This window comes from Cervus elaphus, chromosome 26 (assembly GCF_910594005.1).
Source record: "Cervus elaphus chromosome 26, mCerEla1.1, whole genome shotgun sequence".
Lineage (NCBI taxonomy): Eukaryota > Metazoa > Chordata > Mammalia > Artiodactyla > Cervidae > Cervus > Cervus elaphus.
Genome location: NC_057840.1, coordinates 47,981,696 through 47,995,626, shown reverse-complemented (window position 1 = coordinate 47,995,626; position 13,931 = coordinate 47,981,696). Strand labels below are relative to the sequence as shown.

The 13,931-nt window shown below is 47.8% G+C and overlaps 1 protein-coding gene across 7 annotated transcripts in view; it reads left to right on the top strand.

Moving 5' to 3' along the window:
* Positions 1 to 1,054: 1,054 nt before the first annotated feature.
* Positions 1,055 to 13,931, top strand: part of UNC93A (unc-93 homolog A) — a 31,886-nt gene continuing 19,009 nt past the window's right edge. Inside the window, exons 1-4 of one of the 7 annotated variants that reach the window (XM_043888502.1) lie at positions 5,893 to 6,033; positions 6,119 to 6,330; positions 12,790 to 12,936; positions 13,041 to 13,228. In XM_043888502.1, the coding sequence (XP_043744437.1) occupies positions 12,915 to 12,936; positions 13,041 to 13,228 (210 nt within the window). In that variant the 5' untranslated portion in view covers positions 5,893 to 6,033; positions 6,119 to 6,330; positions 12,790 to 12,914. Of the gene's footprint in view, positions 1,141 to 5,892; positions 6,034 to 6,056; positions 6,331 to 12,789; positions 13,229 to 13,931 lie in introns of those variants that run through there. The other 6 variants (XM_043888508.1, XM_043888505.1, XM_043888504.1 and 3 more) reach the window with 6 other exon arrangements.

The following is a 13,931-nucleotide window of genomic DNA, read 5'->3' as shown; positions in this document are numbered from 1 at the left end:
CCCTGTAAATAAATTCTTCAGTGCCATTTTTCTACATTCCGTATATGTGCGTTAGAATATGATGTTTATCGTTCTCTTTCTAACTCACTTCACCCTGTATAATATGTTCTAGGTTCATCCACCTCATCAGAACTGACTCAAATGATTTTTATGGTTTTTTGTTTTTGGATTTTTATGACTGACTAATATTCCATTGTATATATGTACCACAACTTCTTTATCCATTCATCTGTCGATGGACATCTAGGTTGCTTCCATATTCTAGCTATTGTAAATAGTGCTGCAACGAACAATTTCTTTAAAAATCTTTATTCTTTTAAAAATGAAATCCTCTTTCTAAAAATATGGAAACAATGTAAAAGGGCATCGATAGAGCACACATACTGCTTCCCCCAACAGGTTCTACTGTACAGAGAAGGGTTTCGTGTGTCTCCTTACAGACTCATTGCATGTGTGTGTGTGTGTGTGTGTGTGTGTGTGTATGAGTGTATATATATTCCTACATGTTGTTGTTCAGTCGCTAAGCCGTGTCTGACTCTTTGTGACCCCATGGACTGCAGAGTGCCAGGCTTTCCTGTCCTTCACCATCTCCTGGAGTTTGCTCACATTCATGTCCACTGAGTCAGTGATGCCATCCAACCATCTCATCCTCTGTCGTCCCCTTCTCCTCCTGCCTTCAATCTTTCCCAGCATCAGTCTTTTCCAATGAGTCAGTTCTTCTATTTCTACATACATACACACAAATGTGGATGACTTTTTTCATTACAATGATTTCCTACCATTTTTATTTAGAACCCACACAATCATTTCCAGTAGCGATCTTTACACAATGTTCTCATTTAATCACCCCCAGTCTCTCTGTAGTCTCTCTACATCTTGCCAGCAATTTATTTTTTCCAAAGAGTTCAGAAGTTCCCAGGTCAGCAGCTGCCAGGGGCTCTGCAATTTACAAACAGGTCCTGCCACTTGCTGGAGCGAAAACAAGTATTATGACACAATTGCCCACGGTACCATTGCAAAGAGCCATTTCCTTTGCAACCGAAAGCCAACCAGGGAAGCATCTCAGGGTTCTGACACACTCCAAGGTTAAGAAGCCATGTGCTACGATGGTGCCTGGAACTAAGGAGGCCACAGAACTAGGTAAAATCGATGGAGGGTGGCGTTATTTAGTTTGGGGACAAAATTCAAATTGTATGGATGTTTGCGTGTTGTGGGAGCAGAGGCACAAAGTTATCTTTGGATATTTACCCGCGTACTGTTACCCCGCCATGGCCTGGCCTGTATAGAAAACGTACTGTCAGCATCGTCACCCTTGCCCACATCTGGGCTTTGGGAGCCCGTGGGCGCTGGGCCCTCGCTGTCCAGCTGTGGCGTCCGGCTCCTCAGCGCTCCGCCTGCCTTGCCAGGGCAGCCTGCTCCCCTCCGTGGGGCTCACCAAGCCGGTCTGTGAACGGCAGACCCGGGGCTGTGGGTTTCCACCCAGAGAAACCTGTCTGGGTTTGCATCTGGGGAGCTGAGTGGCTGTATCAGGGGCCTGAGGTTACTCGGCCAGCTTCGTGGAGACGTTGGGGTGGGATCCCGGTAGGACACGTCCCCAGGCTGCCGGCCAGGTTCCCTGCTCTGTTTGGGGGATGACACGCACGTCTCCCCTGCCTTTGTCTGATTTCTCTCTTTGCCTAGTTGTCTATTTCCCGTTCCTCCTCTAGGACGGGGGCTCTCACCGCCCCGTCAGTGTGAGGCCCCCGCTCCTGGGGGGTACCTGGCGTGGGGTGGGCACCCAGCAGGCGCATGGAAGATTGTGAAAGTAGTTCTCTGCCTAAGGCAGCAGAGGGCATCCTGGGCAGGGAAAGAGGTTATGCCTTTGGGAAAGGAAAGGTGTGCATGCATGTGTGTGTGTGTGCGTGCACGTGTGTGTGTGCACGTGGGTGCATGCACGTGTGTGCATGTCTGTGTGAACATGAGTGTGTCCCACTCCAGCAGCCCCCATCACAGAGCCCCCTGTTGCACGGCTGTCGGGGTGAGTGTGAGGCACGTCAGAAGTGGTGGCCGTGCCCTGCCAGCCTCCTCCACTCTGGATGAACTCCAAGCCACAGTGTCTGGCTCCAGGGGAGACGTGAACTCTTCAGCTGGGACTTGAATCCACAGTCTTCTAACTAAAGTCATACACCTTGTTTCAGGACTTGAAGCTCAGGTTCTTTATGTCTCAGCACAGAAGGAATTCAGTGAGAGGCAAAGTGATACGTGAGAAGTAGATGTGTTAATGTAGGACACTGTGAGGGGTACAAGCAGGCAGGTAAGGGGGCTCTGGGGAAATAAGTGGGCTACACTTTTATAATCAAAGGGAACACGGGAGGGAAGGGAAAGACCGCCTTCTTCCTCTTCCTCTGTAAAGATGTTGCAGGACAATGGGGCGTGAGAGGATGCTCACACCCCAGGTCTTGGCTGAGCCCCGGGATGGGCTGCTGTGAGGGTCCTTGGCTGCCAGCCGGGAAGTATTCAAGAGCCGGCCACAGTCACAGGCAACCAGGCCGCCGAGGTAGGTGCTCAGTCCATAGACAGAGTGTGGTCCCTCTGACAAGGCAGGAGCGCCCGAGGAGTGGGGTGGTTCGAGTCTACGAGCTGGGCAATTTCATAGGGGAAGGGGCCCCCACCGCCCACTTTCTGACCTTTCATGATAAGCCTGGGAACTGGGATGCTGCCCGTGGCTGTGTCATTTAGCTGATGTGTGAGAACGCATAGTGAGGCTCAAGGACCACGGGAAGTTGAATCTTCTGCCATCTTGGGCCTAATCGGTTCCAACCCGTTCGCGTGGTGTCCTCGACGGCCGTGGGTCTTCTGAGGCCGTGCCCTGCCCCTCTTCCTCCTGCCTCCGTTCGGCGTGAGGGTGTGTGGCCTCTTCAGCGCTGCAGGCCAGGGCCTCGGCAGTTCCCCTGGAAGGTTCTGGCTGTGCAGTCACGCGGCCCAGATGGACCCGGTGGAAGTGGGTTCTGAGAACCCAGAGGGCAGAGAAAACCCGGAATCTCGCGAGAGCTGGGCGCTGATAACATCGCGGGTGCTGTGAGGGTGAAAGTGTGTGGACTGTTTCTCGTCTTTTTCTGGCCCTGTGTCAGCAGAGACCCTGAGGAGGGTCTCTGCTCTCTAAGTGATGGCGTGGCAGGGTGGGGCTGGACCCAGGAGAGCCCCCGCCAGCTTCAGTGTCATCGTCCCCGTGGCCCGGACCATCTCAACTCGGGGTCAGCAGATGAGCCAGCTGCTGGAAGGGTTTGGCTGCTTTGGAAGACGCGCTCTGAGGAGATGAAACCATTCCCCTCAGACCGGGGCTTGAACCCGGCCAAAACCCACGGTCTTCCAACCGAGAGCACACACCTGGTTTCAGGACTTGATGAAGCTCAGGTTCCTGGTGTCTCATCGCAGAAAGAATTCTGTGGGAGACGAAGTGGGAGGTAAGAAGTGGATTTATTCCGATTTATTCAGACCAGTGTGGGCTGGCACAGAGCGGAGAGCAGCCTCGAAATGAGGTGTGGTTGGCTTTTATGGCTGAGTAATTTCCTAGGCTGATGGGTGGGAGGATCATTCCAATTATTTTGGGGAAGGGGTGGAAACTTCTAGGCATTGGGCCACTGCTCATTTTTTGGTTTTGATGGTCTGCCTTGCAACTGTCATGGCACTTCTGAGGGTCATTTCGCTTGCTGAGGTGCTGAGAGAACCCCATGAACAGTAAGAAAAGTCAAAAAGATATGACACCGGAAGATGAGCCCCCGCAGATCAGCAGGTGTCCAGTATGCTGCTGGGGAAGAGCTGAGGGCAATTACTAATAACTCCAGAAAGAATGAATTGGCTGGGCCAATGGGGAAAAAACACTCCGTCGTGGATGTGTCTGGTGGTTAAAGTAAAGTACAATGGTGTAAAGAACAATATTGCATGGGAACCTGGAACATTAGGTCCATGAATCGAGGTAAACCAGATGTGGTCAAGCAGAAGATGGCAAGACTGAACATCGACATCTTAGGAATCAGGGAACTGAAATGGACGGGAATGGATGAATTTAATTCAGATGACCATTATATCTACTACTGTGGGCAAAAATCCCTTAGAAGAAATGGAGTAATCATCATAGTCAACAAAAGAGTCCAAAATGCAGTTCTAGGGTGTAACTCAAAATGACAGAATGATCTCCGCTTGTTTCCAAGGCAAACCATTCAGTATCACAGTAATCCAAGTCTATGCCCCGACCAGCAATGTCAAAGAAGCTGAAGTTGAATGGTTCTGTGGTGACCTACAAGACCTTCTAGAACTAACACCAAAAAAAAAAAAAAGTCCTTTTCATCATCAGGGACTGGAATGCAAAAGAAGAAAGTCAAGAGATTCCTGGAGTAACAGGGGAGTGTGGCCTTGGAGCACAATAAGCGTGATATTGATGATCAAGGTCTAGTCTAGGTTGACTTTGCCACCTTGGACCCATTTGAGTCTAATCAGTTCATGTTGTGTCCTCGGCCCCTGTCATTATTTCAAAGGTTGTGCCCCACCCGCTTCCCTCCTGTTTCAAAAACACTTTCTCAAGTTAGAGTTATGCTAACATAAATTGCTTTTCTTTTTTCTTAAAAACAAAGCACGAAGTACATTTATTTCCAAAGTGTAAGAATTTAACTTAGGCAATAATTCGTTTCAGGCCCTCATATACATTTTTAATTCTTTATGTAGATTAAAGTATAATTAACGAATAGGACAAATGCAAATTTATTTGGTGCTGTTTTTATTAACAAAGATGTCAGATTTAAATGTCAAGAAAGTTGATATAAGTTTTCTTACATAAGCAATTCCTTTAAAAGAGCAAATCATTGATTGGACTTCCCTTGAATTCAGAGCAATTTTTAGCTTCTTAGCAGGAAGTCTGCTGATTTAAAATGTGATTCTTGGACTTCCTGGGTGAGGCAATGGATAAGAATCTGCCTGCCAATGCAGGGGACACGGGTTCCATCCCTGATCCAGGAGTACCCCTCATGCCTCGGAGCAACTAAGCCCAAGAGCCGCAGCTCCTGAGGCTGGGTGCTGCAGCTAGGAGGCATGAGTGCCCCAGAGCCCGTGTTCCCGAGAAGAGAAGCCTCTGCAGCGAGACGCCCAGACACAGCTAGAGAGCAGCCCCCGCTCTCCACAACTAGAGAATGCAGCAGCGAGGACCCAGCAGGGCCAGAAATAAATGCACACAATTTAAACGTGGCTCTTCGGCTCTCAGCCCCTTGTTGCTTTTGGTGAACTTGAGCAGCAGGTATCCTGGGTGGCTCAGTGGTAAAGAACCTGCCTGCCAAGCAAGAGACACAGGAGACCGGGGTTCGATCCCCTGGAGTAGACAATGGCAACCCACTCCAGTATTCTTGCCTGGAGAATCCCATGGGCAGAGGACCCTAGGGGGCTGCAGTCCTTGGGGTCACACAGAGCCGGACGTGACAGAGCACGCCCACACTGGCAGGCAGACCGTGACACCTAGTGACTGGTAGAATCACACCAGTGTCAGCCGTTACCCAGTTCCCTAGAACATTCCGTCATTTTTATATCCAGCAAGTGATCACGAACATTTAAGCAACTCTGCAAAATCATCCTCTTTCTGCAAAGTGGCAATGCTCCGTTGCTCTCTGCAACTGCATGGACTGTAGCCCACCAGGCTCCTCTGCCCATGGGATTCTCCAGGCCAGAATTCTGGAGTGGGTTGCCATGCCTTCCTCCTCCAGGAGATCTTCCTGACCCAGGGTTCGAACCTGCATCTCCGCATTGCCGGCAGATGCTTCACGCCCGAGCCACTGGGGAAGCTAATCAAGTGGTCTGGTATTGATGTTAACATTGAGGAGTGAAACGATAGCTGATATCTTCTGAGTCACTTATACCGCATCTCTTTAGCCACTTGAGGTTTGCCCTGGCTCGGGGTTCAGGTTCACGTTTCCACCAACACATCACTGCTGCTGCTGAAAGGTCGAGGCAGTTTTCCTTTCGGTTCCTGGAAATTCCCCTGCCCTGCCCATCCCCACCACATGCCTGCAGGTAGGCGTGAGTTAGGGGGGACACACCTCTGAGCCCGGGTCCCTCTGATTGTGAGGAAAGTGTCACATTACTGCCCTCCTCACAGTAACAGTTTGGAACGTGGAGGACGTTTCTTCTGAGAAGTATTTTGGGAGAGTGAGGTCACCAAGATGGTGACACGGGCCCTTCCTGACTTCACTCCCCTCACAAGAAGGGCAACTGACCGCCTTGGAGAGTGGGACAGCAGTGAGCAAACCCTGGAAGTCTGGGCGGAGGCCACAGCGCCCTGACCCCAGGGACTGGGAGACTGCATGCCAGGTAAGAAAGTGGCCACAGGCTTAGGGCACTGCCCCTCCCCACCGCCCCCGGCACCGCACCACGTGGAGGGGCCCCCTCGAGCCTCCAGACCCCTGAGTGGGACAAGAGCTGGGGTGGGGGGCAGCCTCCGCCCACCCGCCCCGAGCACTGTGCGCCGCTTTGCTGGGTGTGGATTTGCCTGATTTAGATCCTCAGACTGGAGTTTTGCCGACCTAAGAGCTGTTTGCCCAGGTCCAGGCAGGAGCTGAGTCACGGCCCCGCCCGCTGGCAGGCAACCGGCCAGCCCCGTCCGACCAGGAGGCTGGCAAGGACTCCTGCAAGCTGTGCGCCCAGTGCGCTCACGCTGGAGGCGGGCAGGCAGAGCGGGTCGCCCCCAGAGCAGAGCTGGGGGCCAGTGTGCCCGCTCTCTGCTGCCCACAGCCAGGGGACAAGCTCAGAGCCAAGGCTGACGGCAGCTCCTCGCATCTCCAGGCTGGAGAGCCAACTGGGAAGCTGCGGGTGGCCGGGAGCAGCCTCTCCCCTCCTGCCCGGGCAAGCGAGCCGGGGCACACCCCCAGCCCTGTCTGACCGGAGGACTGGCAAGGCCTCCTGGAAGTTGTGTGGCCCAGCAGGGCTTGAGCTGAGAGGTGGGTGGGGCCGATGGTTTGCCAGTGACTCTGTCTGATCAGAGAGCTTGGGGTGCACGTTGGCTTCAGTTAAGAAAGCCCCGAGCTTTCCTGGCCTTAGAGCTGCTTTTCCAGCTGAGCCAGGGCAGGGACTCAGAGGCCTGCTCATCGCTGAACACAGGCTTCAGCCTGAGCGACCAGAGACCCACCCAGAGCACCCGGGAGCCACAAAGCCCAGTCAACAGCCGCACGGGCAGGGGTCTTGGACCCAGAGCATAGCCTGTGGCTTCCCCTATCGGCAGACCAGAGAGGTCAGCGCACACTCAGACCTGACTTGGGTCCCCAGGCTCACAACGAGCATCATACTCAACGGTGAAAGGTTGAGAACTTCTCCTCTAAGATCAGGAACAAGGCAAGCCCACTCTTCCCATTCCTATTCAACATAGTGTTGGAAGTCCTAGCAGATCAATCAGGCAAGAAAAAGAAGCAAAGGGCTTCAGAATTGTAAAGGGGAAAGTAAAGCTGTCCTTATTTATATTTGATTTTATATAAAGAAAATTCTAAAGACTCAACCAAAAAAATCTGATTTCAGTAAAATTACAGGATACAAACAAATAACACAAAAATCAGTAGTGTTTCTACACAGACAACAAATTTTCTGAAAAAGAAATAAATTGATCTCAGAATAGCATCAAAAACAAAATAACTGGAAAAAAATTTTACTAAGAAGGCAAAGGATCTCTAAGACTGTAAGACATAAACGAAAAAAATTAAAGACACCAATAAATGGAAAGTTATTCTGTGTTCAAGAATTAGAAAAATTAATTTTGTTAACATAGCAATATTATCAAAATCTACTTGTAGATTCAATGCAATCCCTATCAAGATTCCAATGACTTTTTTTTACAGAAGTAGAAAAAACACTTCTAAAATTTATGTAGAACCACAGAAGGCCCTGAATAGCCTAAGAAATCCTAAGAAGAACAAAGCAAGGGAAATCACATGTCCTGATTTCAAGCTATACTATAAAGCTATCGTCATCAAAATAGTGTGGAGACAACATAATAACAGACAATTAAACCAATAGAACAGACAGCCCAGAAATAAACCGAATCATATACGGTCAATATTTGACAAGGGAACCAAGAATACTCAATAGATGATGCCGGAATCGTTAGATATTCACAGGTAAAAGAATGAAACAGGATCTATGTTTTACACCGTTCCCCAAAATTAACTCAAGATAGATTAAAAACTAACAGAAGTTCTGAAACTATAGAACTCCTAGAAGAAAACATGGGAAAATTCTCCCAGATGTGGATCTTGGCAATGATTTTTTTGGATATGCCAAGCAAGGCACAAGCACCAAAATAAAAATTAAGCGAGTGGGAGGACATTAATCAAAGAAGCTTCTGCACAGCGAAAGAAATCATCAACAAAGTGAAACGACAACCTACATGATTGGAAAAGCGTACTTGCAAGCCATATATCTGATAACAGGCTAATATTCAAACTAAAGAACCCATATAAACTCAACAGTGAAAAATAAAATAACTTAATTAAAAAATGGGCAAAGGACCTGAGCATTCCTCCAGAGAAGATACATGAACGGCCAGCAGGTACACGAAAAGTGTTCATCATTACTAGTTGTTAAGGAAATTCAAATTAAAGCCACTGAAATGTTGTTGCTGAACCTTGAAAGACTCAGGGATTCTTGCCCTCCGGAGGAGAAGAATGCAATCCAGGGCCAGAGATGAGGCTTGATCGCTCAGAGCTTTTGTGTAATAGAGTTTTATTGGAATATAAAAGAGATAGAGAAAGCTTCTGACATAGACATCAGAGGGGGGCAGAAAGAGTGCCCCCTCGCTAGTGTTAGCAATGGAGTTATATGCCTTTTAATTAGTTATTACAATGAATCAAAAGAATGTCTGGAGGTTGTAAAAATCTTACTAGACCCACTCCCATAATTTACATTTTAAGATAACAGGATTAGCCAGAAGGTTTTTTCCAGAAACTGTCCTCAAGCAAGATACATTATTGTTGTATAATCCTAAGGAATGTAGAGGGAAAAAAATATTTGTCCTTTCTTCCTCCTTGAGAATTCCAGACCCCTCTCTCCTTGGGGACCCCTGGACTTCTTATCAACCTGCCTAGGAATTGACTTTCTCACCACAAAGCGATATCAGCTCACACCCGTTAGAACCGCCATCACCATAAAGAGAAGACGTGGCAAATACCGGCAAGAACAGGAGGAAACGGGAACCTCCATGCGCTGTTGGTTGGAAAGTGGTGCAGCCACCATGGAAAACGAGGTTTCTCAGAAAATCATGAACAGAGCTGCCATCTGGTCCTGCGATTCCACTGCTGGGTGTTTATGCAAAGAAAGTGAAAACACTGACTTAGAAAGACATCTGCACCCTCAGGTTCATAGCAGCGTTATTTGCAATGGCCAAGATGTGGAAACAATGTAAGTTTTTATCAACAGATAAATGAATGAAGTTGTGGTATATATACATATATATTTTTTTCATATATGTATATTCCATATATACATATACATATATGGAGAAGGGAATGGCAACCCACTCCAGTAGTCTTGCCTGGATAATTCCATGGACAGGAGCCTGGCGGGCTACAGTCCAAGGGGTCACAGTCGGACATGCTGAGTGACTACGCACACACAGTATACATATATATATATACATTTATATAATATATATACAATTAATATAATATCATACACAACAAGAAAGACAAGGAGATCCTATGATTTGTGATGACGTGGATGGACCTTGCCCTCAATTATTCTAAGTGAAGTCAGACAGAGAGAGGAAATACTGTATGAACTCACTTATATTGGGAATCTTTTTTAAAAAATTTAAAAACAAACTCATGAAAAAGAGATCAGACTTGTGGTTACCAGAGGCAGAGGGTGGAGGGGGGAAAGATTGGAGAAAGGTGGTCCAAAAGTGCAAACTTCCATTTGCAAGATAAGTAAGGACTAGTGACGTCACACACTACGTGGTGAGTCTAGTTTCACTGCTATTTGATACAAAGCAGTGTTATTAAGAGAATGAATCCTAGGAGTTCTCATCATGAGGAAACCTTTTTTTTCCTTTCTCTTTTCTTCTTATTGTATCCATATGAGAAGATGGGTGTCAGATGAACCTATTGTGACCACAATTTCACAACAGATGTAACTCAAACTGTACACCATAAGCTTATACAGTGATGTATGCCGATTATTTCCTGAAAAAACTGGAGGGGAAAAAAGAAACATTTTTGTCTTGCTAGAGAGCAAGGTTGATTGCAAACCGTCTGTTTCATTTTAAACATCCCTCTTAAGACAAAGGGGAAACACCAAGAGGGAGACTGAAAAAGCAAGCCTGGCAAAGCATGATGTCAGCGATTGATTCCTGATTAGAACAAGGACAGTTAGAGGGGCGGGGTGGAACAGACCAGAGACAGAGCCCCGACGCGCCTCCGCACAGACTCACAGCTCCTCGGGAGACCCGGGCTGACGGTGAAATGGCTGGGTCGGCAGCTACTGGGAGGTGCGCGTGGAGCCAGTTAGAAAGTCAGGAAGGTCGTTCTGGTGACTTTGAACAGCGAGTAGCAGAAGGAAACCCTCGGAGGGGCTTCTGATAGGAAAATGTAAGTCTTCCACGGGTAAAGACAGATCAGAATTGAAGTAAGCTAGAGTGTTGCTGAAGAATAAAAAGGATGTCAGATAACTGATGGTAAGATTGGTGTGAAAAGCCCATGTCATGCTAGATGTGACATTTTAAAAGATTGTTATTGGAGTATAGTCGCTTACAGGGTTATGCTAGTTTTTACTGTACAGTGAAGTGATTCGGCTATGTTGTCGTTTAGTTGCCAAGTCATGTCCGACTCTTTGCAACCTCATGGACTGCTGCGCGCCAGGCTTCCCTGTCCTTTGCTATGTTCCAAAGTTTGGTAAACTCACATTCACTGACAAGGTGATGCCATCCAGCCATCTCATCCTCTGTCAACCCCTTCTCCTCCTGCCTTCAATCTTTCCCAGCCTCAGGGTCTTTCCCAATGAGCCAGCTCTTCCCATCAGGTGGCCCAAGTATTGGAGCTTCAGCTTCAGCATCAGTCCTTCCACTGAATATTCAGAACGGATTTCCTTTAGGATAGACTGGTTTGATCCCCTTGCAGTCCCTTAGACTCTCAAGAGTCCTTGCCAGCATCACAGTTCAAAAGCATCAATTCTTTGGCGCTCAGACTTTTTTATGGTCCAAATCTCACATCCGTACATGACTACTGGAAAATCAGCCATTACATGTAGCCCCTCTTTGGGGAGTTTCCTTCCGATTTAGGTCACCGTAGAGCGTTGCGCAGAGGCCCCTGAGCTGTGCGGCAGGTTCTCATTAGCTGTCTATCTCACACACAGTGTCTCTAGCGTATACGTGTGGCATTTCTTGGCATATTGTCCCCTCTGTATCCTCACTGAAAGTTGGCATGTCATCTTAGCCGGTTAACATTCACTGGTGATCTGTGTCAAGGCTGCGCCAAGGGCTTTCCCAGTGATTAGCTTCTTGAACTTCTGCAGCTCCTTTTTCAAGAGGAAGCTGAGGTTTGAAGAGTCAGTGATCCATCTGAGATGGTCCGGCTAGGAAGTTACAGGATTAGGGTTAGATCCTCAGATCGCGTTCATTTCTGTGGTTACCATCCCTTTTCCTAGACCACGCTGCTCTCGTGTCTTTGTAAGTGTGATCATTTATGGTCAGTCAATCCCCAGAACTGTCATTTTCTGCAAAATGTTATTTCCATAGGAATAAGTTAAGCTGCAAGAAGAACTTTATCACGCTATTCATGTGGTATGGCTTGCTTCCCTGAACTGGGTCACCACCCTGGGTAACAATTACCTACACTGTAAGGTTCGCCTTATTAATCTGAACTAGATAAAAATAACTGGCTTCACAGAGCTTTCAAAACAGTCTTCAAACTCCAAGATTTACTAATAATTGAATAGAGTGACTCACAATTGGAAAGACAAGTGATTTTGCTTGCTTATTGGCTGTGAGATATGAGATAAGCTGTTTAAACTCTAGACTGACCCTGTCCCGTACGATCACACTGGTCATATGTAGCCATTTAAATTTCTATTTTAATCAATTAAAATGAAATGCAACTATGGGTTCACTTCCTCAGTTGCAATAATCATGTGGCTTCTGAGCATGTAAAACATGGCTAGTGCCACTGAGGAAGTGCATTCCAGAGGCTGAGAGTGGAGGAAGGAAATGAAAATACTAACTTAGAAAGAATCTGCACCCTTAGGTTCATAGCAGCATTATTTACAATAGCCAAGATGTGGAAACAACATAAGTTTTTATCAACAGATAAATGAATGAAGTTGTGGCATATATACATATATATTTTTTTCATATATGTATATTTCATATATATACATATATGGAGAGGGAAATTTTTCATCTTAATTGATTAAAATAGAAATTTAAATGGCTACTATATTGGACGGTGCAGAAAGTTCTCTTGGACAGCACTGCTCTAAATCTGAAATTCAAACCCCTCAAAGTCTTCTGATGCTGTTTCCTGTCTGGTAATGGGTCTAAGATCTAATGATAATTATCACCGCACTGTAAGTAAGACAGCGTGTAAAAGGCTTTGCAAACTATAAAGTGTTATATAAATTCTGTTACTTTATTGCAGTGTCATAAAATCATCTAGTCTTTGACATACTAATACTTTGGCCCTTGGGTCTTACAATCATGTCAGCTCTTTTTCAGAAGTTGAATTATGGATCTTGAAGCTGACATGTATGCTTTGTTCTTTAAGATATACACATATATCTAATTATGTAATGTAGGCAATTATACCATGTAATACGAACATCGTCACTTTCCCACATGGACCATATCTAATGGAAATGAACAGAAAAAAGTTCGGTCCACGAAAGCTGATGAGTCCTAAGTGTCGCCTGGTGAGAAAGGGATGACTACGGGTTGCAGAAAAGGTGAGTGAATAACAGGGTCAGGGTGCCTCATGGCGTCGGTGGTTATCAAGCTCATTAACCCTCAGCAGCCCCGGTGACTAACGCACGTCTCACTCGGACTCCAGGACAGAATGTGACTTCTGGGTGCCGCTGCTCTCCCCGAGCCCGGCTGGTGTCTTTCAGGGAACCGCGGAGCCTCTCGGGCGTGAAGCTTCCGGCCGGCGCCATGGAAAGGAACCTGAAGAACGTCCTCCTGCTCTCCTTGGGGTTTCTGCTGCTCTTCACTGCCTACGGAGGGCTGCAGAGCCTGCAGGTAGGTGTGCGACGGCCGCGTGACCTCGCCTCCGGGACACCAAGATTACCCGAGCCGCAGACGGCGAGGCGCGTGGGGTCTGCCCAGGCCACCCTCCCCAGCCCTCTACACAGACGTGGCTCTACACGCAGCCCCCGCTCCCAGTTCAGCGGGATTGCGCAACTGCTGGTGTCTGACCCTTGGACGAGGAGAGCTGGACTTGGGTCAGTGGTTTGATAAGGTCCACCTTGCCTTTTGTGGGTGAGAGGAGACACACGACGAATCACTGTGAATCTGTGGTCGGGGCGGTAACGCGAATGCGTCAGAGGTCCGCGTGGACTCCTGCTTGCTGCTTGATCTGGGTAGTTCCACTTCATGTCTGACCTTTCACTATGGATGAAGCCTCGAGGAACCCCCAGGGCTGGGCAGGAAGGAGCCGGTCTTCAGGCCCCTGGTGCCGCCTTCACCAGCTCTGTGCCTTGGGCGCTGCCCCTCCATGAAGCATTTGTAAGGTTTCTGATGACACGTAGTGTGGTCCCGCAAGGTCTGTCGGTCAGGCTCCTACTGAGCGCACGGTATTGAACCAGAATAGCACACGGAAGGGGCTCAGAATCGGAGGGTCAAGACAGCGGTAGAGATTCGAACCTTCTGTTCTCATTGTTACAGTGCAAACTCTGGACTTGTGGTTGATGAGGAAGCTCAAATTCAGCCCTGAACCCCAAGT